This window comes from Mastigoproctus giganteus, chromosome 4 (assembly GCF_048544385.1).
Source record: "Mastigoproctus giganteus isolate SK-2022 chromosome 4, ASM4854438v1, whole genome shotgun sequence".
NCBI classification, from domain to species: domain Eukaryota; kingdom Metazoa; phylum Arthropoda; class Arachnida; order Uropygi; family Thelyphonidae; genus Mastigoproctus; species Mastigoproctus giganteus.
Genome location: NC_143578.1, coordinates 128,836,219 through 128,858,025, shown reverse-complemented (window position 1 = coordinate 128,858,025; position 21,807 = coordinate 128,836,219). Strand labels below are relative to the sequence as shown.

The 21,807-nt window shown below is 36.5% G+C and overlaps 1 protein-coding gene across 3 annotated transcripts in view; it reads left to right on the top strand.

The window, feature by feature from the left end:
• Positions 1–21,807, top strand: part of LOC150087056 (uncharacterized) — a 599,010-nt gene that overhangs the window by 541,435 nt on the left and 35,768 nt on the right. For all 3 annotated transcript variants that reach the window (XM_090372920.1, XM_090372918.1, XM_090372919.1), the window contains 2 exons: positions 2,312–2,406; positions 18,546–18,648. In XM_090372920.1, the coding sequence (XP_090229046.1) occupies positions 2,312–2,406; positions 18,546–18,648 (198 nt within the window). The remainder of the gene's footprint in view (positions 1–2,311; positions 2,407–18,545; positions 18,649–21,807) is intronic.

The following is a 21,807-nucleotide window of genomic DNA, read 5'->3' as shown; positions in this document are numbered from 1 at the left end:
TCCATGGCTTCATGGAAAAATTAATCCAACTTGTCTTCTTTCTTGAATTCGTACTTCTAAAGCATTTAATAATTTGGAACTAATTTCAGTCTTCAGTTTTTTTGGTTCATTTAACAGAAATTGAGATATGCCTTCACTTGTTAATAAATTGGCATCTTGCTGCCCTAAGGTCTCAGCTGCTAGATGTACTGGCCCCAACACTTTAAGAAGCTCTATGATTTTAGGATATTGAGCTTCATTCCACATATGAGAAGCACCAATATCATTCAAAGCTAAAACAACACATTCTTTTAATGTTATAAATCTTTCAGTCATGGCCTCTAAACTATTCCATCTCATTTGGCAGTCAAGAATCAAACTTAATTCCTTTCTTTTTCTTGTTTTACATAATTCTGAAGGATGCTATCTCTTACGGGAGATTTTCTAAAAAATTTGAAAATTTTTCTAATTTGGGAAATTGATTGTTTGTAATTGTCAGACAACATAGGGAATCCACAGTCGCTATCTAGATTAAGAAAATTTAAAAAATCCTCGCTATAGTCATCTTCGCACTCTATGTCATCTTCCGATTTCTCACTTGTAACATATACATCGGTTTCAGCAATTTCTTTATTTTTATATAACACATCAGTAACTGCTAAGTGTATGGCATGTGAATAGCATAGTTGATTAATTATAGGTGATAATTGGCCAAATCTTTTCATAAGTGTCATCATTTGTTGCTGCAACTATGTCGGTTGCTAGATCCAAGTTAAGAATTTGTAGCCTCTCAGAAACTATACTTCTAATGTTTTCTTAGCATCGCAGGAACTAGCTATTGGAACGAAATCGAAATTAAAATCTTCCGCAAAATGGTGTATGTTGATATTCAAATAGCTGCAATTTCTTTTGCTAGTCCACTCATCTAAAGTTATAGAAAATTTTTTCCCATTCTTAATACAATCCAATTCATTTATAGTTTCACGTTTGGCATTTTCATAAAATGTATGAATGAGATCCATTACTCAAGTGTTGTTTTTTGGTAATGAATATCCCCGTTGTTGCAAAGACTCTCATATGAACGAGCTTGTTGTAATACTATTAATGGACAATCCATCCATTGCAGTAAGTTTTGCTATAATTTCTTCTAAACTGCTCCTTTTTACAAAATTAAAAATACTGGCTTGTTTTTGTGGGCAGGAGGAGGGTCCAGGTGTTTCTTGCTTGTCAATCGTTTCTGTTTTCTTGTTGATCATTATTTTATGAACTGCTTTCAGATGATTATGAGATTGCTCGTAGATGATCCTTTACAGCTCAACATTTTATTACAATGATTGCAGCATGCCTTGTCTTTTCCAACCTTTTTGAAATTATCCCAACCCTCTGACTTATTTACAACATTCATTTTGGTCTAAAAATCAAATAAAACATTTTAAATATTTTTATCAATGACATTAATATTTAATAATGAAGGAATGTTATATTATTAGAATAGACAATTTACTTCTGTTGTTTTTGTTTTTACTAGCTAAAACAAGAAAAATAACAAGCAATAACATAAACTTCCTATTGCTGCTTGTGATCAAACTCAAGTGAACAGAGCTGTCGCAGCGCGTCGTATACTGCGTACAACCCGTACTAAGCAGGACTAAACTGGTCTGGTGTGGTGGGGTCCACGTGAGCAACACATCTGATGTCATCGGTCAGTCTCTGTGATGCCACATAGAATAGCATAATAGAATGCGTTTGTGGATTTGCATGTCAAACATTCGCCTGACTCGTGAAGATTAGTTTTTCTACAATATGCTTGTGCCCGAGGCACAGGCAAGTCAAAATGTTAATGTTTTTAATTAAATAATTAATTTTTACGTATTAATTCTAGTATCTAAAACCGGTTTTTAAAAACTGACAAACCCTAGTTGTTTGTTTGTTTGTTATTTGGTTTTTAGGAGCATTAGCAACTAAGGCCATATTGCTCCGGGAATATGAGGTGGTCATTCCCTTGACCTTTCCGCATCCTCCGTATTTGGTGGTGACGGGCTCGAACCCCGGTCTAATCAAGAAGCGTGTGCTACGCACTGCTGCTCTTTCCCACCTGGCTACGACAAACCCTAGTAGGATGTGAGCAATTATCAATGGAGTTTTGTGCAGTGTATATATTTAATAATCTTCATGGTTATTATATGTTTTTATTATTTATGTATATTATTATATAAGCCCTCATTACAATTTTATGTAGTTTTTAAAGCTCTCTTTTATCCCTCCTGGCCTGTGTGCCATTTGGGACCGAAAAATATGTGGTAGTCTGATATTTATTATTTTCTGACCATAGAAGAGGAAGAATTTGAAAATATATCTAGGCAGCTCTTAGAGAGAAGCAGGAAAATGATAATGAAATATCAATATCTTTTACTAAAAGAAGGAATGGTAAGTTTAAAAATTTATTAACAGTTTTATTTGTAATAAGGAAGAGTACTGATAGCTATATTTTAGTAATAGCATTGTAAAAGTGATGCAAGGAAGCTAATCTTATGTAGTATCAACCTTAAAAAACAAATCATTCTGTATGTAATTGTAAGCTATATGTAAAGTGTTAGAATTTATTTTTCTCTGCTTGGAAATAACTATGATAGTTTTGGTACACTTTAATAAAGGCAATTGTTTTACATAGCCAGTAAAATGTTCTCTTATCTTTGGATATAAATATTTCATGAACCTAGAGAAATGCATACCAAAAGTAAATAATACAAGGAAAGCAGCATAAAAATCAGTAGGCTCCCTTTTTAAATTTCATATTTCAGCATGTACAGGCAACACCCGTATAACATGATACTTCTACAACACGGTTTCACTCTTAACACAATTGATAAATTGTGGCAATCCTTACACAACACGGTTAGAGAATTGCAACAAACCTAACATAATGGTATTTTTGAGCTTTTGTGCAGGGAAAACCCTGCTATTATGTAAGATGTAATTTTTCAACATTTCCATTCTTTTTTTTTTTTTTTTTTTTTCTTTCACGAATCCCTGCTGTTGACGTGCTAATTGTTATGCAAAAAAAAAAATTATTGGGAAATCCCCATGTTAGGTTCTGTGCTATTGAACCTGTGCTTGTTTGAGACCATAAAAAATTGACTTTGAAGCATGCAATTCATGACTTTTAAGGTTTTTTGTAAGATTATTTTGTTTTCACCATAAAGTGACAAACTCGGTCTTTGAATTCTGTGCCAATTATCATGCACAAACCTGTGCATGATAATTGCAACTCTTACAACACTCAAAATCATTTTAAAATATTCTGCTGTCACTTCTCCCCCTCCAACTACAGAAAAATAGCTTGTAAAATGTGACTCTCTTGAGAACTGCGAGAGAGAAGATGGGTTTTAATGTCTACAGTGAATAGCTTAAACAAAAAAAAAAAAAAAAGAACAGGTTCAAGATATGATAGTCAACTACACCCTCTTACTCAAGGTGGATGTGTAAGCATAGGTGGATTCAGGGTAGGGGAAACAGGGCACATGCCCTCCCTGTTGTTTTTCGAAGAATATACACCAATCATTTAAATTCCCTTTAGCTACAAAAAAAAATTATTTTTCATTGTTATCATAAGATTTTACCTATTTTCAACTGACTACAGTTGGCAACACTGATGCTGATGTGATTGTCATTCTAGTTTGAGATGCCACACAGTATAGTGGAGTGTAATGTTTATTTCAAAGTAATTCAAAGTTTAGCTGTGTGCCTGTGTTCACCAGTCACATTATGTTTGAGTGTCATATTTGTTTTGTTCTGTGCATTATTTTGTGCCTTGTTTGTGCATAATCAAGACACAAGGCATAAAATGGTGTCCCCCCCCCTCCGTCATTTTTTTTTGGATCTGCCATTGTGTGTAAGTGTATTTATATTGTGAAATAGCAGCTGTTTGATGGTCATGGGGTATTCCAAGCTCACACAAATCTGAATTCCTAAACTTCAGTAAGAGTTATAATTATTTTTCCTAAATGAATTAGAGATAATTTACATAAAAAAAATTAACTATTTTCCATCAACATATTTTCATTTGAAAAAAATAACCTTTTAAAAGGCTCAAGAACCTTACTGCTGACATGAACTAAACATTTTTTGACTCGGTCCTGAATTCCTTTAACCTTAAACCTTTGGTTAAACAGAATCACTGTTGAAGATTTATTTTGATTGCAGTGACCACTAGTAATTGCAGACTATGCTTATTGTAGCTATTACATTAATATTAAATTTTCTTAAGAAAAACAATCTCTGAAAGCTAGGAACATTCAAGATTTTAAAAAGGATAATTATTTATGAGCATCTGTCTTTCCTAGGTCTCCTTCGAAGTTCTGCAAAATTCCTTCAGTGACAGAAATTTACTCTCTGAAATTCGACAACCTAACTTGAGAAACTTGTTATAGCACGGAATGCTTTCTAAATAAATCATTGACTGAAAGCTCTCTGTGAACCAATTGTATGCCACAAATCCACATATTTATTTCAGACCACTTAATGACGGCAAATATGAAACAGCAGATACTTCTATATGTGGTCTCAATTCTAATCTTAACGATGTCCACTTCCACTTGCAGTCTACCAAACCCCATGTACTTTTTCTGACAGAATCTTAGTTATTGATTCATCCAACTACTGCTCATCTCAGTTGCCCAAATATTTGCTGTATGATTCCTTTCACCTCAAAGGTGGTACTTGTGCCTATGTCCATTCCGATATTCCTTGTCAGAGACTTGGTAATTTGGAACCTCCTCTTTTCGATCTTCTCTGGCTTAAAATCTCTCTACCTCATTGTGTCAAATTCATCTGTTGTCTCTACTGTTCTCCCATCTGCACTAATCACTTGGAACTCTTTGACTTCCTCTCTTTGCAACTTGACTTTATCCAGTCCAACTTTCCTAAGAGTGAGGTAATTTTCCTTGGTAATTTTAATGTTCACAACTCCAGCTGGCTTTCGTTTTCTAGTCACACCAACCAAGCTGGTCGAGATGCTGAGGCTTTTGCAATTACTAATCCTCTGGATCATTCCTCTGCATCTAAAAAACTTGGTTTTCTCTTTTGCTCTTGGCGTTACTTTTCTTCCAAACAGCTGTTCACTTTGTACAAATTGCAAATCTGGCCTACCATGAAATATTGTTCCCACATCTGGGGCGGTGCCTCCAAAAGGACTAACAGAGTCTGTCCACTCGCTGTCTCATAGACATACTGTTTCTGGTGCATGCCTTTTCTATAGATACTTCCATGGGCACTGTTCTTCTGAATTGGCTTCTATAATTCCCGCTCTCTCTTTCAAAACAGTCCGAATACGTTTTTTTTTTTTTTTTTCCATCTTCCTCATTTATTCATTCAACAGCGGTTTTCTGGAACAACCTTCCTTCATACGTATTTCCTGAAAATTACAATAAACAGAAATTCAAGTCTAATGTCAACAAATATCTTGTTTCGTCTTCTCAAGCTCCACCCAAGCATGGTACTAGGTACTATAAGTTCTAATACCTCTCATGTTTGGGGTTTTTGTAAAAAAATAAAAATATATATATTTCTTTCAAACCTTGTGATTCTTGCATAAGTTAGCAATGCTTACTTTCTTAACAGAAACAAAATATTTTAACATCATTGAGTGTGCAAATTTTTATACTGAAGTATTCTACAACATTATGTATACAAACTGATAAACGTACACTTTTCTATAATGCGAAATGGCACTCATATAAAGCAGCATTACTGTTGCTCTGGACGTATTGCCATATTAGTGGAATGTGACTGGTGCAAGATGTTGTTATAGAAAGAATATATATATCGAGTTTACCCTGTATAGTTTGGTAGGCTTAATTCTAATCTTATGATTGTAGATTTATCCACAAACGGTGGGGGGGGGTGAAATGTTTGTATGAAAGGGTAGTGGTACAGTGCTAAAAATTTCTGTACTTAATGTATAACACTTCAAATAGTAACTCAACAAGTTTCATGCAGTTTCAATAACATCTTTTTTTAATTATAGGTCCTGAAGTTGACAAAGTTGTGAAAATGAAGAAAGATGAATGAAATCAGTAAACATATAGTCATCCAATATTTGTGGGGGGGGGACTAACACCAAAGGCAATTCATGAGGATAGGCAAAACCATTATAGTCACCTTTACAAAAGCAAAATCCTTTCCTTTTACTCTTGACAGCAGTTAAATCTTTAACCCTTCAGTAGTCACGTGACCTTTCTTGACACTTTTAGTCGTATAGATGACCATTGTCCTCCATTTTAAAATTCATTTTTAAGTTTGTGGAATTTTTTTTCCCTTTGTAATTTCATAATAGGCGTTCTTATTGATCTAGTCAGGGACATTATAAACTGTTTTTAAGTTTCTGGAAGAAAAGGGTGATCATTAATAACCACCTTGATAGAATATTTGTATCAAGCATTGATGGTGAACATTTTCTATTGATTATGATTATTCTATCAATCAGTAGATTATTATTTATAGTAGGTTCATCATGTAATAAAATTATGTTCAATACTAATAGAATATTTATTAATATTTCACAGAGTACAAGATATTGGTTTCTTTGATGTGTACTATATATTTTGAAAAAATATTTATTTTGAGAAATATTTTATTACAGTAAATATACAGAATATTTATTGTACTTTATATACATTCATTTATCCACTATAACAATTGTGCTTCACTCTCAGCACTAAATCACCTACTCTAATTCTTTTAGAACATGACATGGCAAAATGTGGTCACTCAAATAAAATATGAGCAAACAAGGACACTACACTCTAAAATCTAAGTGAAAACTGAAATTGCAACAAGGACAAAATAAAATAACTGTGGGAATCTACAGTAAACCAGAAAGCAGCAATGTGAAATGGAGAGTTGAATTGTAATGCAATTAGTCATGTGGATGACTATTCCTTCAGACCAATTTTTGTGGAAAATACTGAGAAAATAACTGCTAGCTGATCTTGATTCACACAGAAACAATAAATTAGCTTAAGATAGGTAGGTTTTGAGAGCTGCACTGCTGCAAGTGAAATTACTGTTTATTGGCACCAATTTAAAATTCTATGGATGACATCCTCCACATAATGACTACTGAAGGGTTAAGAAAATCCCACATTGATAGATTATGATCACTGTCACCTAGTGGTTCTTACTTTATCTGGAGATTCTTAATGTATAAAGAGTCACTGCTGATAAGCAGATCAAAAGTATTTATTTTCTCTTATTGTCTCTCTAATGTGCTGGTACACAAAACATTCATCCAATATGTTTAGAAAAGTTTTGCTGCCGTGTGAGTGACCCACCCACAAATTCTAGTCAGTATCTGGAAAGTTAAAGTCCTCCATTATAAAACATTTTGATTTGTTGGCCCATTTAATTTGTCTGTATGGTTGTTCATTACTCTTCAGTCATTCATGCACTAGTCATTTGGCCTATAACATATTCCTATTGTACCCTCATTTTCCCCAGTGCTTATGTTACATTGGCTACCCACATTAACTGGAAATACCACCTTGATTCTATGTACATGTTAGCCAAGAGTATAACCTCCCTTCTCCTGTCCTATCCTTCTCCCCCCCCCAAAATAACTTGCTCCCTCCTCTGTTAACTCCCTCCTCTCCTACCACCCCCAGATGTGGGTTGAGGATCATGCACATGCATAGCAGTGATTGTTAAACAGGCCATACAATGCTGTCAAAATAGTGTGCACAGATCATAGTGCCCACTTTATTGCTTATCCTGCAATTCCTAACACAGCCCCTCCCTGATAGCATTAATTGCAATTTTTATCCCCTGAGATATCTTTCCTATCCAATCCCTTCCTTTCATATTATATCTCATGTGGTGTTTACAGAAGATAGCCCACCTCTTTGACAACAGATTTCCAGGTGATTTTGTTGGTTACTAAGAGGCTAATCAAATAGCACAACACATCACTAAGCACACAAAACAAGACCACATGCATGGCTGAGTTTGCAGAAATGCTCAACACAGAGACATGAGACCGGTTTGGGGATCCTCAAACCTGTCTCATGTCTCTGTGTTGAATTGCTTTAGCAAAGCCATATACATGTTCTTTCTGTACACATTGTCTGAGTGGCACCATGTTTCCAATATGCCAAGTAAGTCCACATTTGATGACTCAACCAGTACTTCAAATACATCAGATTTATTTACTATACACTTGGCATTAGCGTACAGGCTTTTCTATGTATGCCTGTTTTTGCTCTTAGTAATCCTAACACCGCCCATTTGCTTTTTCCAGGAGTAACCCCCTTCCCCACACATTCAGTGCAACATATTTCTTGAAGCAATCATAACACTGATCTGCACAGATTTTGATGTTTTCAAAATTTGTTGTTTCTTGGTGTACTAATTCTAAACATCCAACCAAGTTTTACCAATCAGATGCAGTTTACAAACAGTAATAGAAGAACATACACTATACAGTGTGTTTTAATGGCATAATAATTAGACTTATTAAATAACTTGACATTACAAGTGAGTAAAACCAGATTTCAGTAATCTGTTAAAACATCAGTTTTAAAATATTAGATATGAAATGTTAAGATGGCAAAACTGTGAAAACCATGCTTAATTTGGAAATATATATTACTTCTAACTGAAGGCAGTGATTACTGTGAAGTGAAGGAATGATGGAGTCTACTGGCAAAAGAATCATATGTACAGGATGTCCCCTTTGACTGGTGGCCAAAGAGTGACCTAGGAATTGTCTGGTTGTTAGCAGCCTTCTTATCTTCCAGATGGTCAGCAGCCCATCTGGGAGGGTGAAAGTTTGTGACATAATTAGTTGTCACTGTAGTGATCGTAGGAGTGACTCTTGTTCTCTCTCTCTCAGGTAACTCAGAAATTTTTTTTTGGCTGGTGCAGCAAAAGCCTCAGGCTTCCTTGCACCATATGGCTAACGATGATGATAATAATAATAACTCTCCAAATTTCTGATGGGGAATCCATCTTTCTGATTCAATTTCATTCCTTCTTTGTCTTCTTGCAAAAACACTATTTTTCTCTTTCATTTACTTTTTTGCAAAATTAATAAAAATGCATTAAATTGCAACTTGTTTAAAAATTTTCTGTTCATTTTTTCTTAATTTTGTTAAGGAATATGACTATGATAAACACCTGAGAATAATTTGTCATAATTGTTCAGTTATCCATAAAAAAGAAGCAAACTTTGATCCCAACTCACAGTTTAAAAAGCAACAAAGATTAATAAATAACTTAAAAAGCTTACTAAAAACTAGTATAACTGGCATCTCCATAGCCAGGTAAGCAGGAGCAGCAGTGTGTAGCACGTGCTTCTTGATTAGACCGGGGTTCAAGCCTGTGCCCACCAAATACGGAGGATGCGGAAAGGTCAGGGAATGACCACCGCATATCCCCGGAGCAATATGGCCTTAGTTGCTAATGCTCCTAAAAACTAAATAACAAAACAAACAACTAGTATAACTGAAAATTAATTTTCAAATAAAATAAATTTATTTGTTTTCAAATCCTGACTCACATTGTTAATAGTCTAGAAATATGAGCCAAAACACTTTCCTCTGTCAATGAATTAATAAAGGCCATCTTCTTTTCAATTACAGTCACAAAAACCATTGAGAGACAAGTACAAATGATGTGTTGAATGTGAAAACAGGTTGATGCAGTTTAAAAAAAAAAAAAAAAAAAAAATTTCAAAATTTTTATATACCATTGAGGTGATTTGTATGCTAATGTGTTACAACTTCAAATATTTCATATGCTTATAGCAGAACCTGAATGACTTTATGAATAAATTTGGTAAATTGCATTTCCTTATAGCAGCTGAAAGTAAAAGGCTTCAAACATAATTGATATAAAGTTGTCCAGCTGGCTTACTGGAAGTATTAAGTTAAATATCATTTAATTGTAACTTATATAAAATCATATTTGGAGAACCAGATTGCCATCCAATAATGCTATTCTTCAATTTTTTTTAACCAAATTGAAACAAATCAATTTCATGGAAACAAAAATTGCAAGAGTTTTCACTGGTTTTCAGTATTATTGAAGGTAAAGAAATAGATATTTTATAGATCAGTTTTCAGTTCAGGTCTCTTTCTGCTGTAGGTTTGTAAATGTTTTTGAGAGCAGTCTAACAGTGCCATTGCTATAAACAAAGCTTTGATGCAGCATTTCTGAAGATATGCAAAGCTGCTGCAACATATTTCTTGAAGCAATCATAACACTGATCTGCACAGATTTTGATGTTTTCAAAATTTGTTGTTTCTTGGTGTGCTTTTAGTGCTAATTCTAAAGATCCAACCAAATTTTACCAATCAGATGCAGTTTATAAACAGTAAGAACTGTTTTCTTAGATACGTATTTCATGTATATGTAATATGCGTACTACTTCTTTTGTGACTGACAGGTATGGACAAGCCCAGATTTGTTTAGACATGTCAAGGCTTGTCTATTTCAAGCTAATATTTAAACCTGTGAAGTGTTTCTTCTGCATTCAGTTGTTGTCTGGTGCAACTACTCTAACCAGTTCTGCATCTAACATGATTTTCATAAATCTGTGTCTTTGACAGTGGCAACTCATGGTTGTGTAATCTATCTAAATATATTTTTTTACATTTGTGGTAACCATGTTGTGATGAAACAAAGGCAGGATATACATAATCTGTGAAAATTGTATATGTGGCATATTTCGCAATTAAATTGGATGACCAACATAAAAGTTGCCATCACCCTCCCCCCCATAAAGTGTGCTGTGCATTTGTAGAGGGCTTGTGATTTTGTAAATTTGGTAAAAAGAGAACCATTACATTTGCCATTCTCATGGTGCAGAACAAACCTCAGGATCAGATTAATGACTGCTACTTTTGTTCCATAAATGTACCAGATTATGATGTTTAATCTGTAAAATACAAGATAAACCAGAAGCATCTCTGCTAGTATTTTTTTATTGTGTATAGAGTATTGTATTGTGTACCCCAACAATATTACTTCAGCTGTAAGACCAGTACCTCATGCACCTGAACTACTGGTTCCACCTCCACCAGTTGCCTAACATATACCACCAGAACCCAAATTTGGAAAATTTTGATATAGTGGATATACAATAGCATGAAGAAGAAATCCACAACTCTGGATCATAGCTGTTTACACAAAGTGAACTCGAATATCTTATGAGAGATTTAAATCTGCCCAACAGGTCTGCAGAGTTTTTGTGTCTAAATTGAAATCCAAGGATCCACTGGCTACAGGAACAGCCTTTTCATGGTATAGACATCATGGAAAAGAATTGATTTTCCCATGTTTTCAAATATGGCTCAATATACTACAACAAAATTCCTCCAATTTTGAACTTTGTTTGGAAATTTTCACCAACCAACAGAATGGAGGCTATTTATTGACTCATTGAAGCAAAGCCTCGAAGGAATTCTTCATATTGGAAACAAGTATACATTCATCCCCATAATAGGATCGTGGTTGACTAGTGTGTGGAGAGTTTAAAGTTATTGGTCTCCGACTTGGTTAACAACTTGGTTACACAAAAATACCTTTCTCTCTGTGGAGTTGGAAAGCCGAGCAAGAAACGAACATTGGAGAAGGAACGTGTGAAGGAACAACAGTCTCTGACACCAGGTTTAATAATGGTGAGTAATTGTTGGGGGCCTCTTTGGTATCATCCTCATCAGAGTGGGAAAGTTTGAGTTTGATGGGATGTTGTAATTTTTAAAGTTCCACAAGTAAAACTTGTAGCACTTTAAAAATTCTGCTAAAAGAGTTACCATACTTCTACACTTCTAGCAGATAAGTGATATGTGCCTTTTTAATTTTTCAAAAATACCAAGGGAATTAAATAGTCAAGTTCTTTACAGGATTATTAAGCATTGTAGTAGTAAAAGCTTATGAACATCACAGTAAGGAACCATATGTAAATTATGTAAGGCCAGGAGAGGAGGTTATATCAAGTGGTGGGGCACACAGAAATGTTACACAATGTAAAAGATGGTTCAAAAAGTTAAAAAATAAATAAATAATGTAATTTGTAAATGGCCTAATATAAGCATAAGCTTTATTCTGCTTGGTGAAACATCTCATGCCTTTATGTTGAGTGAAAATTTAATTTAGTCTAATATCAATCATCATGCTCCATTTTATCAGTATTAACAGAATAAAATTAGTTAAGTTTTTCTGATTTTAGATAAATAAATAATTTTTTTTTTTTTTTTTTTTTTTCTGTTTATACTCCAGCATGACAACCAAGTCAGTAGAGTTTACAATAAATCGTCAATATAAATATTTTACCGTATTTAGTAGTCACAGGCTTGAACCCTGGTCCATTCAAGGAACGCGTGCTATGCACCCTCGCTCCTGACCACTCAGCTACGTCAGGCCTAATATCAATCATCATGCTCCATTTTATCAGTATTAACAGAATAAAATTAAGTTTTTCTGATTTTAGATAAATAAAATAAATTCTTTTTTTTTTTTTTTTCTGTTTATACTCCGGCACGACAACCAAGTCAGTAGAGTTTACAATAAATCGTCAATACAAATATTTTACCATATTTAGTAGTCATGGGCTTGAATCCCGGTCCACTCAAGGAATGCGTGCTATGCACCTTCGCTCCTGACCACTCGGCTAAGTCAAATAATTACAGGTAACCCTTGTATAACACAGTAGTTGGGTTCCTATAAAATGTTGTGTTGTGCGAAACCATGTTATGTGTGACTAAGAAAAAGTACAAAAGGGGAGTTACGTTCCAAAAGTAACAAAAATGCACAATTTCGTTAACAAAAATACATCATTCTAGATTTCGTGTATCTTCTACTCTCTTTAAAAAATCAGTAATCTGGGTTTGTTTACTTTTCCTTGATAAATCTTTGTGAATTTTATTGTATGGAACTAAGCATTTTTGAAGCTCCCTTTTGAACTTTGAACTCCTTTCATTCAAGAATCTGCATTTAAAAAATAAGATTCTAATTGTTCAGCTAACTTTATACCTTCCCGTATGCTTTTTAGTGTAAAATTTGGAAGTTTAGAATTTTCATCTGCTCTATCATCCTCTAAGTTGATTTGGTTTTATCTCTGATACCATTACCACGAAATCTGCTTCGCCAGTCTCTTTTTCCACCAGTAATTCTTGAATGTCTTCAGTAATCATATCTTTTTTTTAGGAGCATAGGTGACTCAGGCCATGTTACTCTGTGTATATTGCCTATATATATATATATATAAAACCCCACGGACTCACATCTGGTGAATATTGGCTTGGCACACCCAGGGTCCTAAGCTGGATATTGTCATTCTTCTTTTTCTTGGTGATCCCCCCCCTCTCTCTCTCTCTCTCTCTCTCTCTCTCTCTCTCTCTCTCTCTCTCTCTGTGGCTGGTGCAGCATAAGCCTCAGGCTTCCTTGCACCATATGGCTAATAATAATAAAAATAATAAATTGATGTGTCCTGAGGTCGATTTTCTGTTTTGCTGGATGAAAAACCAGAGATTCCAGGAGGAAAGCCACTCTACCCTCGCCTGAGCCGAACTAACTAAGCCACATTGTGAAAAACACCCATAAAAATTCCTCCCATCATTGATGGGATTCGAACTCAGGTCTTTTCCACCCAGTGTTCGGAGGAGGGAGATTCTATCAACTGTGCTACCCACGAGGGCTTTAGTAATCATATCATCAAAACCTTCCCCTCCTACCGACGTAGCAAGTTCTACTATCGCACCGATTCCGTTTTCTGCCAGTTCGGCCATATTTCCTGAATGAACTGACTCTGGTCGTACATTTTTCCACACACATTTAACGTTGACGGTTTTACTTCTTTCAGCGATAAAGCTATGATTCTGATACTTCTGAAATTGAGAAATGGGCCTATATGAGAGCTTGAAGGACAGGGTGGATGCCCTCGAAGGATTACAAGTGAGGGCCCATCAAGCTCTCAGCTGCCCACACCAATGCCAGAGCTTGCACTTGGTCATCGCGCAACACAGCGGCAACCCCCAAGGCAGAATGCGCTGGTCCCAAAGGAACTAGTAGTTGTTGGTGACTCTATTGTCAGGGAAACAGGAAATATGCTTTGTAAAAAGGATAGGTGGAACAGGACCAGGGTATGTCTGCCAGGGGCAAAGGTTGATGACGTTGTAGAGTGGATATCATCTTTTAAGGGCACAAAAAGTGATATTGTTGTACACGTTGGCACAAATGATATTAAGAGTAGGAAACTGGCGGAATTACTTAACAAGTACAGGTCACTGATGAAAAAAAGCCGTGAATTAGGGTTGAATTTGAAGGTGTCTGCAATTCTGCCCAGACACGATAGGAGGGAGTATATGATGAGAGCCCTGTCGATCAATTCGGCCCTAGAAAGATTGTGCAGGGCTCAAGGGGTAGAATTTTTTTCAGCTTGGTCTGTACTTGTTAACATGGAGAGACTGCTTCTACAGGAATGGGATACACTTAAATAGAAAGGGTGCTGATGCTATCGAGGCAGTGTTAGGTGGGTCGGAAAACTGCTAGATTGGGGAGATTCAAGGACTAATAGATTAACAGTAGCCACTGGCAGAGGAGAAAGTGATTCTTGCACTGCTTCTACTGGAATGAGCAGCAGCCTGGAAAATAAGATGCAGGATATTTCAGAGACTGCTGGGAATCATGGGGGTACAATTGAACACTTGGGTTGTGTTAGGGTGGCTAAGAGGAAGAGCAGGTGCATGTATACTTGCGTGTACACCAATGCTAGGAGTTTAGTAAATAAATTTGATGAATTTGAGGTATTGCTCAAAACATCAAAGGCAGATATTGTTGGGATTTCAGAGACGTGGTGTCACACAGGTATAAGGAATGCAGAACTGGAATTTGGGGAGTACAATGTCTACAGAAAGGATAGACAGGATAGGAAGGGAGGAGGGGTTATGCTATTAGTTAAGAAACACATAAAATCCAAGGAAGTGAAGCCAGTCGACATCGCTGGACAGTGCAGTGTCGAGTCAGTTTGGTGTGACATAAGCATTGGGAGATCAAAATTGAGAGTAGGAGTGTGCTATAGGCCTGATGAGTATAATAAGAAACTGTACAGAGAAATAGAGTGGGCCGGTAAATCAGAGAGTCTTATAATGGGGGCTTTTAATTTCCCAGATATTGACTGGAATTTGGGGGCTGGTCACTCACACACTAGCAAGGCTTTTGTGGATTTATTGGATGATTGTTTTCTACATCAGCATGTTCGGGAGGCAACTAGAGGGAGTAATACTCTTGATTTGATTATCAGTAGTGATGCTTCATGCATTAAGAATCTACAGATAAATGAACCACTAGGTGGCAGTGATCACAATGTTCTGAAGTGGGAGTTACTCAAAGAGGTAACTACCATTAGGGGTAAAGGGAAGGGTTATTGCTTTCGTAAAGGCGACTACGATGGACTGAGACAGTATTTAAATTCTATACAGTGGGATCTACTGATGATGTTACCAACAGCAAATTCAAAATGGGAAGCATTCAAAGAACTTATCTTGGAAGCTACTAGGCTTTACATACCAACTAAGAAATATTGTTCAAGGTTTAGGCCGAAGTGGATGTCAGATGAACTAATGAGGCATATGGCAGAGAAGAAAAATGCATGGGATACATACAAATTATCACGTGACACAGAAGCCTATGATAGATACAAGTTGATCTGTAACCAAGTTACAAAGGAGGTTAGGCAGGCGAAGGCAGATTACGACAGATCCTTGGCAAGGGATGCGAAGAAAAACAGCAAAGAGTTCTTTACTTATGTAAACTCTAGAAGGAAGGGGATGAATCAGATTGGTCCACTTGATATCGATGGGTCAACTGTTGATGACCCTGCTCAGGTAGCTAACAAACTAAATGAATATTTTGCATCGACATTCACACATGAGGAGTTATTCAGCGAGGGGAATGCCAGAGGTGTATTCAACTCTAGCAGTAAGCTAGAGAATCTTGTAATAACTGAAAGTAAAGTGGAGGAGAAATTGTTGAAGATAAACACAAGAAAGGTACCTGGGGTGGATGGGATCTATCCAGTTATATTAAAGGAGGCAGCAAAGGAAGTAAGCAAACCCTTAGCCATAATTATGAGAGCTTCCTTGGACTCAGGGGAGGTACCCATGGACTGGAGATGTGCAAATGTGACCCCCAATTCACAAGGGAGGATCAAAGGCTGACACAAGTAATTATAGACCTGTGAGCTTAACTTCTGTTCCCGGAAAATTAATGGAGGCACTGGTTAAAGAAGCACTGCAGGATCATCTAGACAAGACTTCAGTTATAGCTCGGACACAGCATGGTTTTGTTAAGGGGAAGTCTTGCCTGACCAATTTGATTGGATACTATGATGCAGTCACAAAAGAACTGGATGCAGGGAATAACTTTGATATTATATACTTGGATCTTAGAAAGGCTTTTAATACTGTTGCACATGGAAGACTGCTGCACAAATTGGAGCAGTGTGGCATTGGAGGCAAATTGCTGCTATGGATAAAGAAATGGTTGAGGGGAGAAGACAGAGAGTGGTAATCAATGGACACTGCTCATCGTGGAGTCCCTCAGGGTTCAGTATTGGGTATTTTTTGTTTTCTGTATTTATAAATGATATTGATGATGGTATATCAAGCTTAATGTCCAAGTTTGCAGATGATACGAAGGTTGGCAGGGTTGTCAAGGACACTACTGACACTATGCTGCTGCTGCTGCAACAGGATCTGTAAAGGTTGAGCAGATGGGCTGAGAGGTGGCAAATGAAGTTTAACATTGACAAATGTAAAGTACTACATACGGGAAACAGCAACCCCAGAGCAACGTATCAAATCTGTGGTACTACACTGACAGAGGTAGAGAATGAAAGGGACCTGGAGGTGGTTGTGCAGGCAGATATGAAGTTCTCTGAGCAGTGCGGACGGGCTGCAAGAGTAGCTCATGGTGTATTGTCAATGATATATAGGAATTTTTCTAGCAGGGATAAGGAGGTGATCATTCCCTTGTATAAGGAAATGGTCAGGCCACACCTAGAGTGCTGTATACAGGCCTGGAGGCCTCATTTCCAGAAGGATTTAGAGCTGCTGGAACGAGTACAGAGAAGGGCAACAAGATTAGTGAATGGAACAAAGGGGTGCTCTTACGAAGAAAGGCTTAAGTTTTGCGAATTACAGTGTCTGGAGACTAGGCACCAGCGACGTGATCTGATAGAGGTGTACAAAGCCTTGAATGGTTTGAGCATGCTCAATGCTGATGGGATTCTTCCTCTTGCTCAGAATAATCACCTGAGAGGGCATTAATTCAAATTGAGGAAAGACAGATGTAGGATAGATGTGCGGAAATTTGCCTTTAGCCAGCGGGTGGTTGGTAGGTGGAACAGACTTCCATCCCTTGTCGTGGAAGTTGATAGCCTAAATAAGTTTAAGGCTCAGCTGGACAGGTATTTCGAACGAACAGAGGGGTGAAGTGGAAGTGGTTATTTTTTATTTATTTATTTTACTTTATTTTTTTATTTTTATTTTTTATTTTTTTGCTGATGCTGCATAAGCTTGCTTTCTTGCATCTAATGCCTCTACTAATGCTAATGCTAATGTTTCCATGCCTCCATTACTTCAATAGATTCAGAATCATTTTTTTCCAAAATCCATTGTAACAATTTTCTGAAGTAATGAGTTTTAAAGGTGGATATAATACCTTGATCTAATGGCTGAATGAAAGAAGTTGTAGGAACATAACTTCAACATCTGGATGACTTAAATCTTTTGGATGACCTGGTTTTGCTATCAAGTAGTAATAAAACTTTGAAAAATGTAGATTTTTCCACAAGTTCAACAAGCACAGAACATAACACAGGGATTTCCCAACCAAATAAAATACAGGGATAATATCTCAATAATTGTTTTTGACTAGCGAGTCAACAGGCAGGGATTCAAAAAGAGTGGAAATGTTGAAAAATTACATCTAACATAATAGCAGGGTTTTCCCCATACAAAAGCTCAAAAATACCGTGTTATGTGAGGTTTCCCGAAATTCTCTAACCGTGTTGGAGCTAAAACCGTGTTATATAAGTACTGTGTTGTGCGAGGTTTGCTGCAATATATCAATCGTGTTAGAGCAAAACCGTGTTGCAGAAGTACCATGTTATACGGGGGTTGCCTGTATATTAAATATTCAAAGCGTCCCAAACTTGAACTTGTAAACAAGTTTTAAATGAATTTTAAAACTCTACTCAAAAAAGAATAATGATAAAAGAATTGTGTATAAAAGTGGAGACAAAGACTGTATAAAGAATATGTAGAACTCTAAAGAATATGTATAAAAAAATATAGGCTTTATTCTGCTAGGTTAGACATATGGTATTTTATGCTGAATGAAAGTTTAATTTAATTGTATTTCAGTGAATTATGGTCTGTTTTATCAGTTGTTAAGAGGATAAAACTGGGTGGGTTTTTTTTTTTTTTTTTTTGATTATATAAATATTAAATATCCAAGAGTATCCAAATTTGAACTTTCAAATAAGTTTTAAATGAATTCTTAAACAGAAAGAATGTCCCACTCCAGAGAGAGTAATGCTAGAAAGGTTGTTTATAGAAGAAGAGACAAAGACTCTAAAAAATGATAAGTTATCTGTAGCAGAAGGCAAAGGTAAGGAACTGATTTTAATTATATTTTTACAGTATTATCTTTTGTTGCTCTTTATTTTCATAAGTACAGTAATTAGTAAAAAGCTTTTGTTTATACTCTGGCCAATCACACATGGTGCTCAGTTAATAATGAGGCATATTTTTATCATGTCATATAAATTTGAATGTACTACTACCATATATACAAACCATTACATCTGGTCACAGTATTGATGCAGTGTTGGGCCTGTGCCACACTGAAATGTTGAATTATACAGATGCAAAATGTAATGAGCAGAGGTAATGACTTTTGATTTGGGAGGAGGGGAGAGATATAGTCTGAAAGATATATTTTGAATCAGTGGATAGAGACTGATGAAATATACTTTTGTCACCACCACCACTTAGCAAACCACACAGGTGTCTATCCTCATGGTATGCTGACCTCAAGGACTGACTGCGTAAAAAGAATATCAAGGTACTTCAGGACAATTGACATCTTTGTTCCAAGTAGTTCCCTTCTCTTCCCTTTGTAGTGATACACTATATCTGGCATTGCTGAATGTCACCAAAGTAACTTTGGATATATGTGGTGAGGGGACCTCCCAGTGATGCTACTGGCCTTCCAGATTAGCATCAATAGGATCTCCAGCGCCCATACCTTGTTTTCAGGGTTACATCATTGGAATCCAGCATGTGCAACGATGCAATGTAAACTCAGAAAGGGAGATCCTGGTAATTTTTTTTTTTTTTTATGAAAACCCCAAACACGAAAGGTATCAAAACCTATAGTACTTAGTTCCATGCATGGGTTGAAGGAGAAGTATGGGGGGAGGGGGATGCCAGAAACTTTGCTCTAGAGACTAAACATGGGTTTCACCACTTCAAGCCTCCAATAAGCAAAGTGGTGGTATTTGAGGGGCTCAGCTGTAACACACCACTTTGACACCTGCTTCAAAAAGATAGGAAGTCCTGGTGTGGCCCTACTGTGATCAGTGGGCACTTCCATAGCCAGGTGGGAAGGAGCAGCAGTGCATAGCACATGCTTCTTGATTAGACCGGGGTCCGAGCCCGTCACCACCAAATACGGAGGATGCGGAAAGGTCAGGGAATGACCACCGCATATCCCGGAGCAATATGGCCTTAGTTGCTAATGTTCCTAAAAAAAACCAAATAACAAATAACTGTGATCAGTCAGTGGGTGGTTCTTACTGCTGGGGTCAACTGCATTCTAATAAGTCTACTTTGCTGAGGTCCCAGAACAGGGTCAAGACTTATTGGAAATGTGGCTATGGTGTTTTAAGCAAACTTTGTATCCCATTTGTGTACGTAGTACCTGCTAGTTTATGAGTGGATATCACTCCCCCATTATTTTTGAACATTTGCTCAAAAATAATGACCTTGCACTTCAAAATATGGGATCCAATATCTTTTTCCACATGCCTTCCTGTTCATGTACTGCCATTAGTCTTTTTATCTGCTCTCCATTTCTCCTCCATATGTGCACAAGTGGGGGTTGAAGAAAATTTCCACGGAAGCAATCAGTTCTCTGTGATATCCACCCTGGGTAATGGGAGAGGTTACCCATGTCATCCAGCAAGGATTTCGTGGTGGAAGATTGATCAGGCTGACTGGAGCACCTTTAAACATCTGGAAATGTTCGATACTACCATAGAAGTTAAGAGCCAATCAATGAAACAGTAAAGCATATTACAAAATGTATTATCCAAGCTGCTGCACTTGCAATTCCAAAGCTATCTACTCAGTTTCCACTATTCTTGAAGCCACAGTGGAATGCAGAATGCACAGCAGAAAGAAAGGTACAACACAAGGCATGGAGAATACTTTGACAATAGCCTACAAATAACGTAATAGTCTTTAAAATACACATTACATTCACCACCAGAGTCGGAAGGAATCTTGGATCCACTTTACAACTTTCCTCAACCAAATCAATTCCAAAGTAGTCTGGGATAAAGAATGAAAAATGAAGGGTGAAGGTAAAGAAAGCCAACACAAGAATGACGAGAAACGTTGGATAACTACTGCTGTTCATTCAGTAAACAGACGGTTGGTGTTATCAGTCTGAAGCAAAGTCGAGAATGATATAATGATTAACAGGTAGGCATGGCAAATGATGTGCTGACTGGTGCGCAAACACAACACATGATAACATCGGTTTAGTATCATTTTAGTATTAGTAGCACTCAGAAGCACTAATGGTAACTTGCCCTAATGAACGCTTTCCATAATGGTGAAAAAAGGTCAAGTTACCTCCACATGAATCCCATGGGAGCTTGAACCCCTTCCCAAAGTGGAGGGGATAACCTAACCTTTTTTCTTTAGAATCATGGGTGGACTAGAGCATAAATTGTTTTTTAACAAAATATTAATTTTTTATTACTGTACTTTTGTTTTTAAAGACACTCATGTAGATACACACGTATCATAACGGCCATCAACACCTAAATAGCTATTCACTCTATATATATATATAAAGAATCTTTCTTTCTTTTCCTATTATTTCCTAACCTAGGTCAGGAAATATAAGGAAACCTTTTCTATTATTGCCTAACCTACCATTTAAGGTCAGGTTACAAAATATAATGAAAAATAAAGAAACCTTTTCCTTTTTTCGTAACCAAACCTAAATCAACAATATAGTAAAAACACTCATGAACTCAAAAAATCTGCTTTTAATAATGAGAAAAAAAACATCATGAAGAACATAAAAATGAACAGAGCGAAACTTTTATTAATTTAGTTTTCATCAAAAAATCAACCAACATTTTATTATCCTTACAAATTTCTTCCATCTTTAAAAGATCCATCGCTACTATTACCTGTTTACCATTCATTACTCATAAATGCACATTATAATGCCAACCAATGACTACACAGTAGCTTGTCATCTGTCACACCCACCACCAATCATTTCATTATTTGCCACGCCTACCTGTCATTCAATATATCCTTCTCAATTTCGGCTCCAGACCGATAACACCTACCGTCTGTTTACCGAGTGAGCAGCGCTGGAGTCCAGTGTCAGGAAACTAATTTTCCGTGTAAGTTATCTGACATTTCTCGTCGTTCTCGTGTTGGCTTTCTTTACCTTAGCCAGGCAAATATATGTCATTTCCTAGAATATAATGGATGTGCAATTGCAGACCTAATGGAAATT